This window comes from Lagenorhynchus albirostris, chromosome 13, assembly GCF_949774975.1.
Source record: "Lagenorhynchus albirostris chromosome 13, mLagAlb1.1, whole genome shotgun sequence".
Taxonomy (NCBI): Eukaryota; Metazoa; Chordata; class Mammalia; order Artiodactyla; family Delphinidae; genus Lagenorhynchus; species Lagenorhynchus albirostris.
This window is the reverse complement of record NC_083107.1, coordinates 84,560,691-84,583,286: the sequence shown is the minus strand read 5'-3', so window position 1 is coordinate 84,583,286 and position 22,596 is coordinate 84,560,691. Positions and strand designations below refer to the sequence as shown.

Here is a 22,596-nt window from a genome sequence, read left to right as displayed (position 1 = left end):
GCCCACCTCTCTCAGGCGGGCCTGCTGTCAGAATTCTCCTGTTAGAGCAACGTTACCACTGCATGCACATCATTCTTTCTCGTAAGTAAATTGTTTTCATAAACCTCAGTGGCTTCTACAGCCCTTCTTCTCCAAGAAGCCTTCTTTGTGAATTTCCAATAACATTCGCTCTCCCCTACGACAGAGCCGGCAGCTCTGTTTATTGAAAATGTGAAATATTGTTCCTTCCTTGTGTTGCCCCAAATTCCTCATGTTTATGTCTCTGGCCCAGATTTCTACTCTGAGCCCAGACCAATAGCTTAGTTGACATCAACACTTGGAAATCTCAAAAGAAAATGTCTCAAACTTCAATATTGAACATTTATCTCTTCAATCCTGGTGTATTTCAGTGCATGACACCGATACCCATCCTGGGACATCTCATGTGGGTTAGCAACACTTCACCTTGAAAACTGCATAAAAACCAAGTATGGCTTTATTCCCATTTAACACATGCAAGCACATGGCATAGACTCAACCTGACAAGTTCAATAACAGAACACAAAATGCCATATTAACCTACACCTGGGATAAGGATGGTGGAAGACCCCTCCCCTCTGCTGGGACACCTTCCTGCCTTGTACATGTCAAATACTTGCCTAGTCCGGCTACTGGAGAGATTTGTTTCCAGCAGCACAATGAATCATGCTCCCTGAATGACCCTTCTTGATGAAAACAATCAAAATGCCATCAGTTTACAATTTTTAGAGATATTTTTCTAAACTATATAGAAATCAGCTTTTTAATTGTATCAATAATCCCTTAAGAAATTCTTTCTGAACTTCTCAGAGGCCAAATATAGTGTGAAAGATGAAGGTCAGAGAAGTGAGCAGATCAGTACAATAAACTGTCACCAGATGCCATTTGCCAATGGGGCAATTAGAAGATTCAATATTCAAGGCCGCATTGAGCACAAGGCCACACGAAGCCAAAGCCCCACGCATGTTGGGAGGGCCAATAGATCTGTCCAACGAACCTATGACTTCTAGCAGCTTCACGTTTAGCTTAAGAGTAAACTAGAATAAGCTCACTGCCCAGTTCCTTACATGGAAAATTACATTTTGTTCTTGGTTGAAGGTCAAAGAAATCTTCCCTGAGAATCAAAACCACAAGCTGGGCAGGCGCAGCGCACCGAGTAGACATTTTGGTCTTTGTCCGCGGGTCAGTCCGGCCCCTGGATCCACGTGGCACGAAAATAGGAGATGGAAATTCATTCTTCAAATGTACCTGAATTTACATGAAGTTGTACAGGGTCGCTTCCTTGTGCATTCCTGGAGACTGCACCTTCCTCATCCTTCAGAAGGCCAGGAGGCCCCAGGGCTCAGCCTGAGTTATAGGACAGAACTTTGGCTCCAGCATTAACATTCTAGTGCTGTGTCATTTCCCCAATAGCAGGTTATAAGCTGGCCAAGCTGTATGTGATCCTCTGTTGAAGCAAGAAGACGAACTGTGGATGGTGGAGAAAGAAGTGTAAAGGAAATTTGTCCAGAATCCTGAGAAGAAGATGAGCAGATAGAGAGGCAACAAGACTTGGGAGGCAAGTTGCATCCAGCTCCAGTAAAGTACAGACTGAGGAAAAAAGCAGTGAATATAAGAAAATTGGAAAAATACTTCCTCTGATCTCAAACCTTATATCTTTTAAGGCAACACCTTTTTCAACTTAACCTAGAAAGAGTTTGAAACACAATTTAGACTTAGTTGTGTAGGAAAGAATCATCAATTAGTTTGGAAATCCTGCCACAGCTTACTCCTTGTGGTAATAACCCCCTTTAGGTGTAAATCAGTGTGGAAATGCCTTCATTTAAAAATTTTTGAACCCCATATGATATCAGAGCATTCATACTGGAGAGAAAACCTATGAATTTACTGAATGTGGTAAAACTTTCACTCACATGTTGCACCTCATAAATGTAGAAGTCAGGCTGGAGAGAAACCCTGTGCTTCTAAGGAATATTGAAAAGCCTTTAGCTAGATAACAAATCTCATTGAGTAGAAGAAAATTCATACTGGAGAGAAACCAGTGAATGTAACAAAACTTCATTTGAGTATTAGAAAATTTAGAGTTGAAGAGAAAGCTTTGAAGGTACTAAGTATGATAAAGTTTTCTCTTGAACCTTGTCTCTTACTCTGCATTTGAAAGGTCATACACAGAGAAGCCCTACAAATGTAAGAAATGTGGAAATACCTTCAGCTAAAAGCAAATTCTCATTCATCAAAAAATTCATACTGGAGAGAAATCTTGTGAATGTGGGAAAGCTTCCATTCAGATGTCACACCTCAGTCAGCAGAGAATTTGTAGTGGGGAAAACCCCTTTGCCTGTAAGGTATGTGGGAAAGTCTTCAGCCACAAATCAACTCTCACTGAGCATGAGCATTTTCATAATAGAGAGAAACCTTTTGAATGTAATGAATGTGGAAAAGCATTCAGCCAAAAGCAGTATGTTATTAAACATCAAAATACCCATACTGGAGAGAAGCTTTTTGAATGTAATGAATGTGGAAAATCCTTCAGCCAGAAGGAAAACCTTCTTACCCATCAGAAAATTCACACTGGAGAGAAACCTTTTGAGTGTAAGGATTGTGGGAAAGCTTTCATTCAGAAGTCGAACCTCATCAGACACCAGAGAACTCACACAGGAGAGAAGCCCTTTGTATGTAAGGAGTGTGGGAAAACTTTCAGTGGCAAATCAAACCTTACTGAGCATGAGAAAATTCATATTGGAGAGAAACCCTTTAAGTGTAGTGAATGTGGAACAGCTTTTGGTCAGAAGAAGTACCTCATAAAACATCAAAATATTCACACTGGAGAGAAACCCTATGAATGTAATGAATGTGGAAAAGCCTTCTCTCAGCGAACGTCACTTATTGTACATGTGAGAATTCATTCAGGTGATAAGCCTTATGAATGCAATGTATGTGGAAAAGCCTTCTCTCAAAGTTCATCTCTTACGGTGCATGTGAGAAGCCATACAGGTGAGAAACCCTATGGTTGTAATGAGTGTGGGAAAGCTTTCTCTCAATTCTCAACCCTTGCTCTACATTTGAGAATACACACAGGTAAGAAGCCTTATCAATGTAGTGAATGTGGGAAAGCTTTCAGCCAGAAATCACACCATATTAGACACCAGAAAATTCATACTCATTAAAAACCTGTGGATATCATGAAAGGTGTTCATCAGGAATTTACATCTCATAACATATCAGAAATAATCATTCTGAAGGAAAGCATCACAAATGAGAGAAACAAAAGCTAAAAACTTAAAGGATACCAGAGAATTCATCCTGAAGAGAAAGACATTTGTATGATAATATCCAGCAAAAAAAAAAAAAACATACAGCACAGGTAATGCTGAAACTTTAGATGCATTTCCACTAAAATTGGGAATGGAAAACATGTTTAACATTGCCGTCTGCATGGATCTGGAGATCTTCACCAATGTAAAAAAAAAAAAAAGGTTGCAAGTATTAGAAAGGAAGAGACCTTTATGGTATTGATTTAGCAGAACAGAAGAGATTCTGGAAACACCTATGCATTTATTAGAATTTATAATATAGAAATGGCATCAGGAGATGAGAATATAACGGGACTATTTAAAAAATGATTTGGAGATAATTTGTTCTCCAAGGGACAAAAAAAAAAACAAAAACCCACGAACTATACACAAAGGTAAGATCCAGGGGGGTTAGGTTAAAAATAGTAATATGAAAAAGCTATATACTAAAATGGTTATGACCTTGGGAGTTGGGAAACATTCCTTATAGCAAATTGAAAAACACCTAGCAATTCTAGTCTGAGTTTGTATGCTCAGGAAATGTGTACCAGGCTATTTACTGTGGCATGATATGTAGTAGTCATAAATTGGAAACAACTTAAATGCCCATCAGCAACAAAATGGAAAGTACTTATGATGGAATACTGTATATCTGTAAAATGTAATAAATGAGATCTATATGTATTACAGAGAAAGATCTCAAAAATCACGTTGAGGGGGAAAGATAAAGTTGCAGAATGACATATATTATGATGACAGTTTTGTAAATTTGAATAAAACTTCCCTCAAAATTTCAGTGCTATATATTGGTAATGGATACATATATGTATGTATGTTTTTTAAATGTTTTTGAAATGGTTTGGAAGGATACAGACCAAACTCTTGATAGTGGTTGCCTGTGAAGAGTGGAGAAGGGAAGGGAATGCGTGTGGGAGAGGGGGGGATTGGATTGGTTAGAGGGAACTTCAGTTTTATATATAAACGTCCATTTCTCTTTAAAAAAAAAAAGACTGCAAGAAAATATATTGAAATACTGGTTAATTCTGGATTGTGGTATATGGATATCTTGTCTTATTTTTTGTACTTTTCTGTATTTTTAAATTTTCTCAAAATTAACAAGAATGGGGGTGAGGATGGGAACACTGTACCTATAGAAATCATGTTCTAATGGATTCATTTGCAATCAGCTACTAAACTTTTTATAGAAAGTATTTCTAAAATTTTATCGATGAGTGGATGAACTTGCTCTCTATGTAGTATGAAATTATCTATTTTATTAAAATTAAAAATGACAGCATAATCAAAAAAAAAAAAACCACAAGCTGAAGCTCACATAGGTTTAGAGATCTAATTCGCCTCCTTGTGTAGGGTGAACAGTTTGGAACCAGGATTGAGAGTCTCCAGGCACCAGGTGCCTGGAGCAAATACAATTACTTTCTGAAGGAACTTCCTTTGTTGGAAATGTAGATACTCCCGACCCATCCCAGATCCACTCAGTTAAAATCTGTAAACACATGCACATATTGAAATCCCATAGATAAAATTCCAATAAATGAAAATGCACAGTAAGTCATAAAACACAAGGGATCCAGGCACCATGAATAGGAATAAGAAACAAGAATCACATCACATAGACCTTGGATATTGACATAATCAGACATTGGATGTCTTCTAACATTGCTTCTGAGCATTTATGGGACACCTAGTGATATTTTGATTTATTAAAATAATATCCTAACTCAGTAAGTCTAAGAGTTGGTCCTGATATTGTGCATTTCTAATAAACCCCCAACGTTTGCCATTGCTTCTAATCTGTGGACCACACATTAAGTAGTAAAGTTTTGATTTGATGTTCAATACATTGTATCTGTTTTCTATTGTTGCTATAAGAAATTACCACAATTTAGGGTTTTGAAAAAACATGTGTTTATTATCTAGTTCTGGGGGTTGGCTCAGCTGAGTTCTCTGCTCCAGGTTTCAGGAATCCAAAGTTTAGGTTTTGCTGGCATAGTCTCATGAGAAGGCTTTTGGGAGAATCCACTTCCAAGCTCATCAGGGCTGTTGGCAGAATCTGGGTTTTTGCAGTTGTAAGCCTAAGGTCCATTTCCTTCCTGACTGCTGTCTGGGGGCTACCATTAACTCTGAGGCCTCTTTTCGGTCATTTTATGGGAGCACCTATATCTCAGATCCAGCAGAGGTATATTGAGTCCTTCGCACCCTGGGGACCTTTCTGCTCCCCCCTCCGCTATATTTTTTTCTTACAGGAGGAAGTTCTCCCCTTTTCAGGCTGCCTGTGATTAGAATGGATCAGCCTGGATAATCGAGGCTAATCGTCCTCCTTAAAGCCTGTAAACTCAGTTACATCTGCAAAGTCACTGTTGCCCTTTAAAGCAATATATTTGTAAATTCCAGGGATTAGGGCATGCACATCTTTGGAGGGGGGACTTTCTCTATGTTATGTGTATTAAGATATAGGGAAGCTTAATAACATCTTCAAAAACAGGAGAGTGAAAAATAATAAATAAGGTTAATTAGAGAACTAAATAAAATAATTAAAAATTAAAATACCATGACAATTAAGATAAAAATCTATTGGAGAGAGTAAATGGAAAGTTGGGCAGCTGTAGAATCATTAAATCACATGGAATATGGTCAAGGGGGATAAATGGATGTCATATAGTGAAAGGGAAGTTGAAACACATGCAGCGGAGATCAAAGTTGTGAACTTGCATCAAACTGGAGTTTCTGAAGGAGATAACAGAGAGAATGAGAGAAGAATTAATATTAAAGGATATAATGACTTAAAATTTTCCAGAATTGTAGAAAGAAATCAATCCTTACATGCAAAAATCCCAATAAATCCCAAGCAAGATAAGTAAAAAGAAATCCTTACACAGACTCATCACAATGAAACTGGAACAAAACGAAAACAAAGATAGAAAGAGTATTTTTAAAACAGAAAGAAAAGATTACATTTACAAATATGACAGTTTGATGTATATCTGATTTCTCAAAAGCCACAATGGAAGTTGAAAGATAATAAGATTTTCAATACACTAAGAGGAAATAAATGACCAGGCAAAATTATATATATGTATGAATTATAATTATTATGTAATTATATGTATTATATAATGATTTTATATATAATTATATATATATTATGAAATATGTTTAAAAATGAGGACAAAATAAGTATTTCCTATTAGTAGAAACCCAATTTTCCTCCAGTCAATATTAGAGAAATTTCTAAAGGATGTATTTTGGTTAGAAGGAAAATTATCATGCATGGAAATTCTGAGAATCATGAAGTATTGAGCAAAGAGAGTAATAAATATGCAAAAGAATCTAAACAATCATCAATTTTATCCTACAGTAAAAATGAAGTCTGTGATGTAAAAGAAACAAGAAAAAACTAAAATCAGTGAGAACAATATAGCTTAGAAGTCAGAAGACAGGCAGTGGAAAATAAATATTTTAAGATCTCTGTATTGTTCATGGGGAAGGTAATGTTATTTTAGGTGCAAAGTATGTGTGTTCAATTGTCTCATGTAACCCCCAAGAGAATAATAGAGTGCATAACTTCCAAACTAAAGGAGGAGAAAAACAACAAAAGGTACATAACCAATCAAAAGTAGGGTGAAGTGAATCAATATGAAGCACAAAATCAGGTGGTAGAAATAAGTACAAATGTATATGTGTATGTATATATACATGTAATAATATAATTGAAAATGAACTAAAGTATCCAATTAAAGATTACCAGACTTGTTTAAAATTGTTTCTATGTATAGACCTATGTGTTATTTATAGGAAACATATATGAAACAAAACAATACAAAAAGGCTTAAAGTAAAGGCAAATCCTAACCCAAAGAAAACTATGATGGCTACATTAATGTCAGACACATTAGTCTTTAAGGCAGAAAGGAATGCCTGAGAAAGACATGTAATCTCTTGAAAACTACCATGAAATATAAAATTATAAAATATATAAAAATACTCTGAAATTTATATGGAATAGTAAATGGCAAAAATTTAAAAAAAGCCAGAACATTGAAGAGCAGCAGGGCAATGCTAGGGTAGGGGGCTGAGGGGTGACTTTGTTGGAGACATTGAGACTTCTCATGTTACAGTCATTAGGAGGGCAGGAGAGTGGGGCATGGCTTCAATGACAGACCAATTAACCAATGAGCAGGACAGAGATCCCATAATCACCACTTGATAATAGCACCAAGATTTATGACAGCACTGGTGTTGCAGATCCATAGGAAAAGGAGGGCATAGCTCTACATCTCTAAAGGAAAATACGGGACAACATCTTTATCACACTAAGGTACAACTTTTAACAAGATGTAAAAAGTGAAAAACAAAAGAACTGCAAAAATCAAATTCCTTTAAAATTAAGAACCTCTCTTCTACTAAATAAACCTCAAGGAAAAAGATTATGAATGCTGCAAACTGGAAGATGTTTTTTCAAACATGTAATTGAAATGGGATCAATATGCAGAATATATAAATAATTGATACACATCCATATGAAAAACACAAACAACCTCATAAAAAAGAGACAAAATGTAAAGAGACATTTCACAGGAAAAGAAATTCAGATGGCCGATAACATGAGAAAAGGCCTCAGTTTCATTAATCAGGAAAATGGACATTAAATACATGTCACTGGATTTGCAAGACTGGCAACAATTTTAAAGACTGCCAAAATCAAGTGTTGACAAAGATGTGGACTAACTGGAATTCCTTGTATACTGCTAGTAATACTCTAAATTGGTAAAACCATTTTGGGAAATAATGAACATTATTTACTATAGTCCAAGATGAGATTAACCTATATGGCATTAATATACAATCCAGTAAGAAACAATAAAAATTGGCACATATATTGAAAATGCATACATAAAATTTGAAGCTGACAGATACTAATATGATTTGTATGGGAATATCACAGAGCTAGGTAATTATTGACCCTCAAACCCTTCCAGTCAAATTTGAAGAGAAGTTCTTTGATTTTGAAAAATAAGATGATTATTTTAACCAAACAGTAAACTCAAAAAAGACCCTGTAATTCTTCTAAATAATCAAAATTATATTATGGATATTATAGGTTAAAGGATTGCTATCACCCACACATGTTAATATAAATGCACTGGATTATCATAATAGTTTATGAAACAACCTAGGACCGTTATGGATTTGGAAGACTCTTTGGCTAGGACATTCATAAGACTTAAATCCCCATTTTGAGTGTGATTCTGGAGAAGAAATGAGCATCTGAATGGAATCTTTTGGCTTTTGTAACACAACCTGATCTAATTTCCCTTCAATTACTCTGCCCACTCTCTCTGTTTCTGTTGTAGGTTCATCACCTTTAATTGAGACACTAACTTATGCAGTTGCTCAGGACTCAATCCCAAACCCTCTCCTCTTCCCAGTCTAACTTTTCCTCAGGCACTTTCATCCGTATCTCTGTCTTTATTACCACAGTCATAGACAATGTCGAATTATGTGTTTGCCCAGATTTCTGCTCCGAGCATCAGTTCTGTATACCCAAGTGACAGCTTGATATCTCCATCTGGTGTTTCAAAGGCAGCTCAAGGTCAACATTTTAAAATTTAATCCCATGATGTATTTGCTTCAAACCATGTCAGCTGCTCCACAGAAAGGCACTGGTACCTACTGTCTTATGAAAGCCAGAATCCCCTACATCACAAGGCAAATCCAGCTTGTGGCCTGTTTCATGTAGTTCATGAGCTAAGGATGAGCCAACCATTTAAAAAAATGGTTGCTAAAAAGCAAGAAGCAGAATAAAATAAACCAAGAAGAACAATATGCGACAGAGTCCACGTGTGGTGTGGCTTTCAAAGCCTAAAATGTAAAAATGTTTAGGGACTCCAGATTTAGACTTACATTTGACACTTTGCTGTTTGTTCATGTGCCATATGCAATCCAACATGAAATTTTATCAATTTGCTATATGAATATTCCAAGGATCTTTTCAGTTCTGTTTATCACCACTGCACCACTGCAGGTGGGAATCTGATGGTCTCTTGTCTCAAGTATCACAGTAGGCTCCTAATTATGATTTGTTTCCCTGAATCCATTCTGAGACAGAGGAACTTTGTCCTATGCCTGATGAAAATTATTCAATGGCTTTGCCCTTGTCCTCAAATAAAGAACAAATTCTTAGTGTGGTTTACAAGACACACTGAGGTCACTATCGTTTTCCATGCTCCAGCCACACTGGCCTTACTTCAGTTACCAAAACACGCCCTTCTTTTTCCTGCCACTGGACCTTTGCACAGATGCTCTTCCTGTGTCTGGAACAGCCTTCACTCCTCCCCCCTTCTCCCGTGAAAATGCCACTGTTCCTTCAAATCTCACTTCTGTTCAACAGTCTGTATCTATCCTCTCTGATCAGGCTAATTTTTATTATATTCTCTTTTGTAGCACTTATAATAGATGTAGTTATATATTTCTCTGATTTGTGGTTTAATTATTTTTGTTTTTATTTAAAATTTACATACAATAAGGTTCACTTTTTGGTGCACAGTTCTATGAGTTTTGACAAATGCAGAGAACTATGTAACCACCAGTGCAGTAAAGTCACAGAAGGTTTCTATCACCCTAAATGAACACCCTTATGCTGCCTCTCCTACCCCACACTTCAGCCCCAGAAACCACGGACCTGTTCTCTGGCCCTATAGTTTTGCATTTTCCAGAATGTCATATAAATGGAATTAGACACTATATAGCATTTTGAGTCTGGTTTCTCTCGCTTAGCATAATGCATTTGGAATTTATCCTTATCGTTGAATGTACCAGTAATTTGTTAATTTTTATTGCTGAGTAGTATTGATGTATCATATTTTATTTATCCATTCACTGTTAAAGGTCGTTTGGTTATTTCCATTTTTGGTGATTTATAATAGAGTTTCTATAAACTTTGTCATATAGATTCTTGTGTGAACTCAATTTTTCATTTCTTTTGAGTAAATGCCTATGAGTGGGATTGGTTGGTCGTAGAGTGTGTTTAAATTTATAAGAAACTGACAAAATGTTTTCCACATTTTTTTCTACTGTGCCTTCTTCCATTAATGCATGAGAGTTCTTGTCATATACAGTGGTATACCTTGGTGATTTTAATATGCATTTTTCTAATGCCACATGATGTTGAGCATCTTTTCGTGTACTCATTTGCCTTCCACACACTTTCTTTGGTAAAAACTGTCTGTGAAAATATTTTGCCCATTATTTACATTGGCATGCTTGCTTTTAAATTTTTGAGTTTTCTAAGTTCTTTATATATTGTGGGAAACGTCCTTTGTCAGATATGCAAATATTTTCTCCCAATCTATAGCTTGTCTATATTCTTTCAGCAACCTATTTTGAAGAGCAGAAGTTTTAAATTTAAAGTCCAACTTAACATTTTTTCTTTCACAGATCATGCTTAGCTAAGAAAGATGCCTGAATGAAGGTCATAAAGGCTTTTCTCTGATGTTTTCTTCTGAGAGTTTTATAATTGTATATTTTACATTTAGAGCTGAGACATTTTGAGTTAATTTTTAGTTAAGGTATAGGTTGAAATTTGTTTTTTGCTTTTTGTTTTTATTTGTCTGTTTTGCATATGGAAGTCCCATTGGTCCAGTACCATTTCTTGAAAAGGCAATTCATTGTTCATGTAACTATCTTTTCACATTATATAGCAATCTGTTCTGTCACATTGGTTTATACCAATACCACATTTTTTTAAAGGTATCTTTGATGAATTTATTTTGTAATTTAATTTATTTTTTATTGAATTAGAGTTGATTGTTTTTTATTCAAGTATAATGTTATATTGGTTTCTGGTGTACAGCATAGTGACTCAGTATTTTTATAGATTATACACCATTAAACGTTATTATGAGATAATGCCTATAATTCCCTGTGCTATATAATGTATCCTTGTTATTTACCTATTTTATACATAGTAGTTGTATCTCCTAATCCCATACCCCTATCCTGCCCCTCCCCACCTTCTTCTCCCCACTGATAACCACTAGTTTGTTTTCTGTATCTGTGAGTCTGTTTCTGTTTTGTTATATACTTTTGTTTGTACTATGTTTTAGATTCCACATATGAGTGATATCATACAGTATTTGTCTTTCTATCTGACTTATTTCACTAAGCATAATATTCTCTAGGTCCATCCACATTACTGCTAATGGCACAGTCCCATTCTCTTTTATGGCTGACTAATATTCCATCATATATGTCTTCTTCATTCATTTGTCTGTTGATGGACATTTGGATAGCTTCCATATCTTGGCTATTGTAAATAGTGCTGCTAGGAACATTGGGTGCATGTATTTCTTTGAATTCGTATTTTCATTTTTTTCTGGATATACCTACACCCAGGAATGGAATTGCTGGATCATATGGTAATTCTATTTTTAGTTTTTTGGGGAACTCCCATACTGCTTTCCATAGTGGCTGCACGAATTTACATTCTCACCAAGAGTGTACAAGGGTTCCCTTTCCTCCACATCCTCGCCAACATTTGTTATTTGCAGACTTTTTGATGATAGCTATTCTAACAAGTATGAGATGATATCTCATTGTTGTTTAGATTTGTATTTCCCTAATAATTAGCAATGTGAGCATCTTTTCATGTGCGTATTAGTCATCTGTATGTCTTCTTTGGAAAAATGTCTATTCAGGTCTTCTGCCCATTTTTTGATTGGGTTTTTTGTTTTTCAATATTGAGTTGTATGAGATATTTATATATTTTGGATATTAACCCCTTGTCAGTCATATCATTTGCAAATATTTTCTCCCATTCCATAGGTTGTCTTTTTGTTTTGTCAATGGATTCCTTTGCTGTGAAAAATCTTTTAAGTTTAATTGTTTATTTTTGCTTTTATTTATTTGCCTTAGGCGACAGAACCAAAAAATTATTGAAATAATTTGGGCAGTATTTCTTCCTCTGTGTTTTGGAAGAGATTATGTAGAATTGGTAGCATTTCTTTCCTAAATGTTTGGTAGAACTGTAGTGAAACCATCTGAGTCTGCAGTTTTCTTTGTTGGAAGGTTTTTAACTACAGTTCAGTTTATTTATTTGGTGTAGGAAGAATCATACTACCTATTTCTTCAGTGAGGTTTGATAATTTGTGACTTACAAAGAATCATTCCATTTCATCCATGTTGTTGAACTGAAGACCATAGAATTGGTCATAGAATTTCGTTATTATTCTTTTAAAGTCTTAAGGGTCTCTAGTCATATTCCCTCTTTAGTTCTTGAATTAGGGAGTTTGCGTCTTCTCTCTTTTTCGTGGGCAGTTTGAGTAGCGTTTTATCAATTTTATTGAGCTTTACAAAGAATAAGCTTTTGATTTTATTGATTTTTTCCTCTATTGTTTTTGCAGTCAATGACTGCTGCATAGTTCCACAATTTGGTTCACCCTTGAGAAGACAAAGGAGGGGGGAAAAATCTATGAAAGTCACTCTGGCTGTAAGTTGTTACTCAGCTTTTACTTCAATTCCCAATTCATCTGATATTGCTTACTTTTCAGAGGCCTCAAGTAGCTTTTTGTTGTGTTCTGTCCAATTTCAGCTAGAACCAGTGGGAGAGATAGGCTGTAGTCAGCGTGTGGTCCCTCTAGGCCACAGTGTAAATCTGCATGTTGCCTTGTTGCTGTCTATGTCTCTTTCATCTATACTGTGGGTTCATTGAAGCAGAAAGCTTGCATTTTTCCCTATTAGCCCATCCTCTGGGTTTAGCAAAGCACCTGGTACATTAATATATAGTATTATAGGTTGTTAAATCCCTCTTTTTCAATATATATTTAATGTAGTAATCCTAGTTTCCCATAAAACTATTACTACATTGATTTGAAACCTTATAAGATGGAATCTTAGAATCAAGGATGTCTTAGTCTTCTCTTACTCCATAACAAACTATTACCAACATACATATTATCTCTAGTTTCTGACCTGTTTCTGTGGGTCAGGGGTCCAGGCACGGCTTAGCAGTCTTCTGCTCAGTGTCTCACCAGGCTGTGACTGAGGTGTCAGCTGAGCTGTGTTCTGACCCAGAGGATCATTAGGGAAGAATCCATTTCTATGCTCATTCAGGTTGTTGGCAGGGTTTATTTCCTTGTGGTTGTAGGACTGAGGCCCTCAGCTTCTCACAGGCTGCCCTTAAGTCTTGGACCACTGTGGTTTTCTGACACTTGGCCCTCTCCATGGACTCTTCACTACATGGCTGTCTGCTTCTTCAAAGCCACCAGGAAAATCTCTCTCTAGTCTGCTAAGTTATAATCTTATATAATGTAATGTAGTCATGGAGTGATAGCCTTCACCTTTGTCATGTAACATAACCTAATCAATAGAGTTACATCCTTTGCCATATTCTGTTAGAAGCAGGTCACAGGACATGTCCACATTCAAGGGAAGGATAGTCATCACATTAGGCATCACCTCAGGGGGTATGTATCACAAAAGAGTTATAATATTTATTCATTTCATGTGAATATTTAGAAAGCACTACTAAAGTAGACTTGGATCAAGAATGGGAGTGAGAATGTCTCCCATTTCACTTGCTGTCAAGTTTCTAGTTTCACGTTCATATAAAATAGTTGATCTATAGGAAATATCCTTTGAATTAATAAATGAGAAAATGCTTGGGACTTAACATTTGATAGAATGTAGCTCTGCTGCTAGTCTCTGGCCAGAGAAGATGCAGAATAAAGCCCACGGATGATGTGACTTCATTGGACTCTTCTAAAGATTCCCAGACAACCCAGTGCACTGTGCCCAAAGGTTTCACAGCATATAACACAGTTTGTGTTCATAATTTCAGAGAATTGTTTTCTACCCCAGCCCTAGAGTTACACTGTTCTACCTGGCACTGTTGGGTCTCACAGAGCAAGAATCCAGTTTGTGATGCAGTGCAGCATAGATGACCAGTGATTTAATCCATTCCACTCTTACTTTAGTGAAATTGCTTCCATTGATTCCCTATGATGCATTGCATTTTCTGGTAAAGATCACATTGGATGTTATTGAACATCACACTTATTATGTGATATTTTGATATCATCATCATCAGCTAGGGAAACTGTAGAAAGCTGAAACATGCAATCATAGCTCAGGTCTATGAATTCTGAGGTCAAAGAATAATTCTTCTCTATTTCATTTTATTCAGAGCTTTCAAAATTTTGAAGTCCCTTACATACATTATCTGTAAAATATTGTGTTATCCAAAGATTTCCTACCACATAAGTGACACATGCCCACTCATGGTAGGTCTCCATTTCTGAATTTATTTTTAAGTTTATATTTTCCACAGGTGCTCCTAAATGCTTTTTGTAAATGCAGCAGCATAATATTTAAATGTTGGACCTTGATGTCTCCAAGACTGATTCCTTTCCCTTGATAAGGAGTGGGCTTTAAAGGCTCCAGGAGGACCAGGGTCAGTGTGCTTCTTTCCTGTCGTTGTGGGTTGAGATAGGGTTGGATTCTGTAAGAATGTCCCAGGTCAAATAAGAAATAATAGGTCTGAAATTTACAATGATTACAGGGATGAGATGGAGAGGGGATCAAGCTGCAGGGACCAGAAGATGATGATGAATGCAAGGGTGGGAAAACAAGTCACAGTTGGGTAGGTGAGGAGGACCAGACACACGGGAGGTCAGCCCATGCTAATGGACCAGAGAAAGTTCCAAAAGATAGGGTGGAATTTTATTAGCTTGCCATGCAGGTCTCCTGTTACTTGGACTCTCCATCTCTTGGTACCTGATCCTTTCTGGCCATATTGAGTGTCTAACTATTCCCTTATAAAACTCGGAGTGTGCTTCCTGGTTTTTGTAAATGTTATTTCTAGATGCACTCCTAATATATCCTTCTTTATTTTATATGATTGAATATCATAATCACCTCTAAAATGGAATTTGAAAGTTACCTCCTTTGAGGAGTACTCGGTCCCTCCTCCTTCTGTACACTCATTATAAAAGCATAGACCGCACTATAGGGTCTTCCCTACATAGCGTGAGAAACCTGCTCATTGAGAACAGAGGCTAGGACCTCACATATTAGGTTCTTCTTTGAATTTTTTTTTTCATTCATCTAAAATCAAGGGAACTTTGTAGGAGTCAGTGCTGTGGAAGACAAAAGGACCCAGTCTCTGAATTCAAGAAACTTACTTTAATGGACAAGATGACATGTCTGCAAATGTATAATATATGGTAAGTAATGAAAACTAGCATTTTGTGGTACTTTATAAGCCACAATCATTACCTCTTTGCTTCTCACAAGACATATGGGTCAGATAATATTTCCATAACTTCACAAGTGACAAAACTGATAGATAAATGGGAGTACAATTATTGTCCAAGGAATACAAGGAACACAATCATTGTCCAACAGATTTAATTAGGAATTTAATTTTAGATTTTCTGCTGCAAATTTTATGCATTTTCCTCTAACTCAGGATGTCTTTGACCAAAATGAAGGATGCAAATGACTTGTATGGGAGCTTCTGAAGACAGAGTGCTTGCTTTTCCTGCACTGGTTCAGGAAGGCTTTATGGAGAGCGTACTAAGTGAAATACCCTGGAAGCATAGATAAAAACTTGATCAATGAAGTAAAAGTGAGAAGCAGTTTTAGAAAGGGAGGAAAGAATGAACATGTTGCATTTGGGGCATAAAGTCTGACTGGGAATAATATCAGAAAGCTTTAAGTGCTTGCTAAAGTTTTAAATGATCTTTTTGCAACAAGAGTGTTAATGGATTCAGAAGAAAAAACAATGATGAATGTGGTACCTCAAAGGTCCCAATGTGGAGGTGAAAAATGGGATGAATTTCTGATGGATCCTAAGGTAAGATAACCAGATAGGAGACTTGAATACAACTAGGTGTGATTACCTCTGACAAATGGAGTGTATTGGTAGCAAAATTGTGTTTAGAGAAATGGTCATCATATTACGCTCAGAGAAATCTTAACCCACCTTTGATATTTGGCAAGAGATAATAATATTTAGGCAATAGAAAATGTAGTTTGTTGTTTTTGATAAATCAGCACAGATAACGTTTGAACACCTGTTATGTACCTGGCATTGTCTCAGCTGCTGAAGATACCACAATGAACAATACAAAAATGCCTTAATGGAACTCCTATTCTGGCATTAAATGTGTTCCCGATACAGATAACAGACGCTTAATGATAAACAACCACTCTTTTTTTAGAGGTGAGGAGTGGAGAGGGGTGGATGGTGTGAAGGGCAAAAAGAGAAGCTGGCTGTGAAAAGAAAATGTCTTATTTTAGCAGTGTATGCCTGATGAATTGGGATGAAGCTAGAAAAGCCTTTATACTTGAAACTGCTTGAAGAAATTCAGCTGAATGAAAAACAAAATCTTGTTCCTGTGGGCAGCTGGATGAAAAGTTTGAAGCTTTGTTGTTGTTAAGAACACTGGTCCTTCTCACCAAGCTATTCAGAATACTCTGGTCTCCCAAGGCAATGCGGAAGCAGGAAGCAGGTACTGGAGCAAATTTTTTTCTAAATTTAAAATAAATCCAGTGGGTTTTGTGCCAAATAATCACCAGCTGCTGTGAGATCAATGTGTGTGGAATTATTAACAGGAAGCAAATTACTAACTACAACCTGTGGAGAGAATTTGTCTCAGGCAAGGACTTTCTTTGAAGGATTGTGCCCAGTGTGAAAACATTTAATTTCCCCACAGTCACTCCACAGGGACCCACCAAGGGTGCCATTGGTAATAAACAAGAAGTTGCTGGGTGCAAAGCTTTGGAATCACTAACCTGAAATACAGAGAGGGAAGTGTAGCAGAGAAAAAGTGCATTCCATCAACAATATCTTCAAGCTTTGGTATAAAACCTCCAGGTTAGTGAACAGGTCCCTGCATTGGATTTGAGACCTTGTGCTTGGAATGTGCTCAATAAATATTTTCTGTTATTGGTTGAATGAACCATACCTTTACACTCATGAGATGCTGCACTACAAGAAACCATGGGGATCATCTAAATCAAGTTCATTTTTTTAACCAGAGACATATGACCTTGGCCCCAAACCAGAATATATATCTCCATAGAAGGGTCCATTGCTCAATCTACCTCATCAAAAAGAGTTTAAGAACCCTGCTGGCATCCCCAATCGATCTTTAATAAATAACAAAATTAGAACATAAAATCACAAAAGTCTTAGTGAAGAGCAGTGAGAAGGACAGGCTGGATATCCATAGTCCTTTTCTGATATCTCCCTGATTCCACAGATTGTGTGGACCACGTTACAGAATCATGAGGTAATAAATGAAGAGCCATTGAAAAAGAGGAAGAATACTCAGTCCTAACGTGTCTCAGATACTTCGTGCGTTGTTGAGAGAGTCCGCTTTTGCACACAGCTTGAAGAGTGAGGACTAGGACACAGGTCTTCTGACTTCAATTGGAGGAAGAACTTCATAGAATTGAAGATATCTGAGCTGAATTTTGAAGAATGGGTAAAAGCCTTTATAGGAGAGCCAGCAAAGATCTGTCCTCTATGTAGAGGACATTTTATGAGCAAATTCCAAAATGTGAAAGAATGTCAGAAATCCAAGTACTGCAAGAAGTTTGTGAGTGGAAGGCAATCTGAAGGAGATGGCAGATTATGAGTGACTTTGTTTTATACACTATGGGTTTTGACTTAACACTGTATTTCATAGAAGGATTTTAATAAAGCATGAATGCATTTGGATTTCATAAGGTTTATACCAGCAGCAATGTAGACTATGTCTTTGACAGAGGAAAGGGAGAAGTAGGGCAGATAGCTAGACTGTTGTTGCTGTCTTCTTGGGTAGATATAAAGTTCAGAAGTAAAGGATATTAGCCAGACAGTCTAGGCTATGCCATGGTAACAAAGGAACTGCAAATTCCAAGGGTGTAAAACACCAAAGGTTTATTTCTTGCTCATCCTAGATATTCATCTCAGGTCAGCTGGGGGGCTCTAGTCTATCTGCAGGCTGTCAGATAGATCCTCCATCTGTAATATTCTTGAAAACATTGGTAGCAAAAAAGGAAGCATGATAAAGTGCACTTAACTCTTAAAGCTTGTACTAGTGATAAGTGTCATCTCTCACCCTTCACTGGCTGAAACAAGACATATGGCCACACCTGAGGTCGGTCTGGTGGGGAGACATAATTTCTTAATAAGAATGAAAGCTGGATATTGGTGAGAAGTGATAGAGTTTACCAATAAGATGGTGACATTGAGGAAACTGACTTTTTTTTTGAAATCTCACACACATTGTGTGATGTTTTAGCTTTTCATTGTTGGGTAAGTCATAATAAAATCACAGGGCCATGTTTGCAGGTCCAAACATGTTGTGGATGGTAAAAACAAATAATCAAAATAAGTTGACTTTCTTATTTTTATCCATCAACATTTTAGTCATAATCCAATTAAGAGGAAAGCTGGCATAGATACTGATAGTCTTTATTAAATAGGGATTTTATACTCATTCTGCTGGTGGCAGGGATTTTTTTATTTTACACATCTGTTGATGCCAGCTAATTTTGTCCTCAATCCTTGGACTTGTACTTTTCTGGGTATTTGACAAAATCTATAGTTGAAAAAGATTAGAGAGCAAGATTACAGGGTGCCTTTTCTGGTGTCTTTGGAAGGTTCAAGGGTTGATAGATCCATGGACAAGTTATACCCATATAAACTGAGAAAGAAACTGTTTTTCAAAAGGTTAACGTCTGTGTTGCCTGGTCTGTAGGATAGATGAGATGGAAGCAGTATTTTTCCATCTTTACCTGCCTGAGAATCAAGTACTGAAATGTGAGTTGAGACAAGGTCAGACCTGCAGCCCCCACTTTCCCTAGGACACATACGGTTTTGGTCAGCAGTTGACCTGCTATGTATCACCTGTCTCTTTTTCACTTGCATGTTGAAATGAACAGTTGCCACTTTGAGCAGTGGTTATAATCGTGTGTGGGATCACAATTAGTCTACATTTTTTTGCAACAACTGTGACCTTATCCAATCTTACTTTTAGATAAATGAGAAAAGGAGAGTATTGTTTTATACCTGGGGAGAGGGATGGGGCCTTGGGAGTCTGAGTCAGGTGGTAAAGGGCTCTGGGATAGAAGTGTCACAATTTAGATCAGAGTTGGTGACTATGCTGTACTAAATTCACGATAAAGTAAGTAAGATGATATAAGTAAGCAGAAAAAAAATAGCCAGAATTTAAGATAGAGATCGAATACATAACACCTTGGAGACCAAGCAGAGACAAAGTGTACTAGACTTTCCATTTGTCAATCATCAATTCCAATCTCACAAAGTCTGACTTAATTTTGGTTTGCCCTTCTTGAATTCTGTAACATTTAAAAATTATTGAAATAATGCTCATTCAATATATTTAAATTTGTTTAAGTGGATTTTGTTGTTTGCAATTTAAAGAATCTGGACTGGACACTGCTAGGGCTGGAGATGAGAGAAGGTCAGGAAGGGCTGCCCAGACTGTCTTCAGCAGTAGATGGTGGACATTAAGTGGCCTTTAATATGTAAATAACCAAGTATTAAACGCACTATTCTTGAATGAACACAGGGAATTAACAATGCTATGGATACTTTTAAATGTGGTCTCATTTAGTCATTTATATTCAATTTAATAATTTGTCCTATCTTCTAGTAGACCTTTCCTAAAATAGTTTTCAAAAAATGAGTATGTGTGGACCTCTTTGAAAAGTTTTTTTAAAAAAGTCTTTTGTGTCTCAAAGAATACATAAATAAAGTTCAGTTTTACTTGATACTTTGGAATTATTGGCAATTTGCTAACTATGATTAATTTGCTAAGTATGCTAAGTATATAAATATCATTATATTACAATTATAGGAGATTGCCTTTACTTTGATGAGAAACTCACTGTAGTATTTAGGGTAAAGCATCATGATGCCTGAAATGTAGATATGGTTCAGGAAATAAAAGCTAAGTAAAGAAAGTATGGGACAATGTTAAACACAAATACATATCAACACACTCGTATTTAATTTGAGATGGTTGGGTAGATGGGTGTTTATATTAGATTTTCTAAGCTGTGCAACAAATCACCACAAATTATGTAAGTTAAAAAAACTCACACCTGTATTGTTTCACAGTTTCAATGGGTCAGGAGTCTGGGCTCAGCTTAGCTGGGTCTTCTGCTTAGGGTTTCACAGGCTGGGCTGTGTTCTCATGAAAAGGTTTGCCTGGAGAGGGGTCTGTTTCCAGGCTCATCAAGGCTGTTGGCAGAATTATCTTTGTAGCTGTGTTCATGTCAGCTGGCTTTTGAGATCTAGAAATGGATAAAGACTCTAACAAAACAGGCACCACACTCTTATATAATCATGTGCACATAATCAGGTGTGTCACTGTTGCCACATTCTCTTGATTAGAAACAAGTTGCAGGTCTTTATCACACTCAAGAGATAGGGATGACACAAAGGTTAATGGGTGGGTGTCATGGGGTCCGCCATAAAGTCTGGCAACCACAGGGTTCGTGGAAGGCAGAATAGGAGAGACCCCTTCTGGCCATATTTAAAATGGATATCTTGGAAACTTTATGAGTAACCAGGGGATACTTTAAGTGAGATTGCAGTTCATTGCTCTATTCTTTCAACTTCTCTCTCTCTCTCTCCATATATATATATATATATATATATATATATATGTGTGTATATATAAAACACACACACATATATATATACACACATAAATGTTCAATATAAATATATATACATTCAATATAAATGTACATATTCAAACAGGAGATGGTATTCTTAATATTTGAAAATGTGTCTCAACATCCAATTATGCTGCAAAAGAGAACTTTCATCTTCTATCTTTGTAACCAGTGAAATCATTGCAAGAAAGTATTTGTCTAAGGAAAAAATGTACATTTTAAAATCACTTGGAATTTGAGGGCTTCTGAGAATACTTTTTTAGATCCCTGAGTTTCGCAGATGCTGTATTAAGGTATAAAAGTTTAGTGAAGCAGTTTAATGATGGTTAGTTTTAACTGCCACTGTCAACTTGGCTAGGCCTGTCAATCAAACAGGAGTCTAGGTGTTTCTGTGAAGATGTTTTGCAGATGTGGTTAACATTTACAATCAGTTGAGTTTTAGAAGAATAAGTCAATCATGTAGGTGAGCTTCATCCAGCATTTGGAAATCCTTAAGAGCAAAAGCTAAGGAGTTATGCTGCCACAAGCCAAGAGACACCAGGAGCCACCAGAAGCCACATGAGGCTTCAGAAACATGTAGAACAACTTAAAGAACTGCAAAACAGAGATAGTTTACTGAACAATTACAGTTGGAGATTTCCATTCACGCCCCAAAAAATTGATGGAAGAAGTAGACATAGAATCAATAAGAATATGTTTATCTTCCTAAATATATGATTTTGTGGAAGAAATTGTATGGAGATTGGGATTTCCTAGATCAAATGACATTCACTTTCACTTTGGAAGCATCAGAATAATTTGTTTCCTTGCCTGATTCCAACAAAGAGCATTGGTGGAAGAAGCGAACTAAGAGAACATATTGGGAACCAAGCCTTCCCAGGAGCATGTGAGCTTCACTGGCCCGTGAAGTAGCCCAGGGGTTGCATTCTGTCCTCACACAAAGAACCTGTTGCTAATTAAAGATTTAAGAAATACAGCGGGATAAGTAACATCAGCCCAGATGGCATGGCAAGAAACCTCCGGTGAAGCTTGAGGCAGACAGTAATTCTGCATGATTTGTCAGCTAGACAGGGGTCTGGAATGATTGGCCCAATACACTTCAGGTGGAAATTACCTTCAAGGACTGGGGACTCGGGGCAAAGTAGAAACTGCTAACTCCTCTTTCAGAAGGTTTTTGTTGGGTTCACTTACTTCGGAATAGAGAGATTATTTTTTTTTCAAGCTGAGTTTTATTTATTTTCATTTTCTTTTCTCTTGGGATGTAATTTACATACAATATATCCTAAATGCTCGGTTCAATAAAATTTAACAATAATATACATCCATGTAATCAATAACAAAGAGAAGATATAGAACATATTCATAGAGAGACCTTTTATTCTTTAAGCTTCATGGAGATTTCTGTGTAGCTTCCTTACCTCTTTATAGGACTCAATAACCACATGAATTCAATGTGTGCTTTAAGTCCTGCTGTATAAAGAGCATGAACGTTAGATTTGTAAGGGATGCAGTGGTGGGGTATTTCCCATAATGTGTTCCTTAGAATCTAAGTCCATTAGCAAAATGGCGGG

At 36.6% G+C, this 22,596-nt stretch overlaps 1 protein-coding gene across 1 annotated transcript; it reads left to right on the top strand.

Moving 5' to 3' along the window:
* The first annotated feature begins 1,177 nt into the window (after positions 1 to 1,177).
* On the top strand, positions 1,178 to 3,686 carry LOC132531551 (zinc finger protein OZF). Its single transcript, XM_060169413.1, has one exon. It carries the CDS (start codon positions 2,307 to 2,309, stop codon positions 3,183 to 3,185), a length of 879 nt encoding a protein of 292 aa, XP_060025396.1. The 5' UTR covers positions 1,178 to 2,306; the 3' UTR covers positions 3,186 to 3,686.
* Positions 3,687 to 22,596: the final 18,910 nt, after the last annotated feature.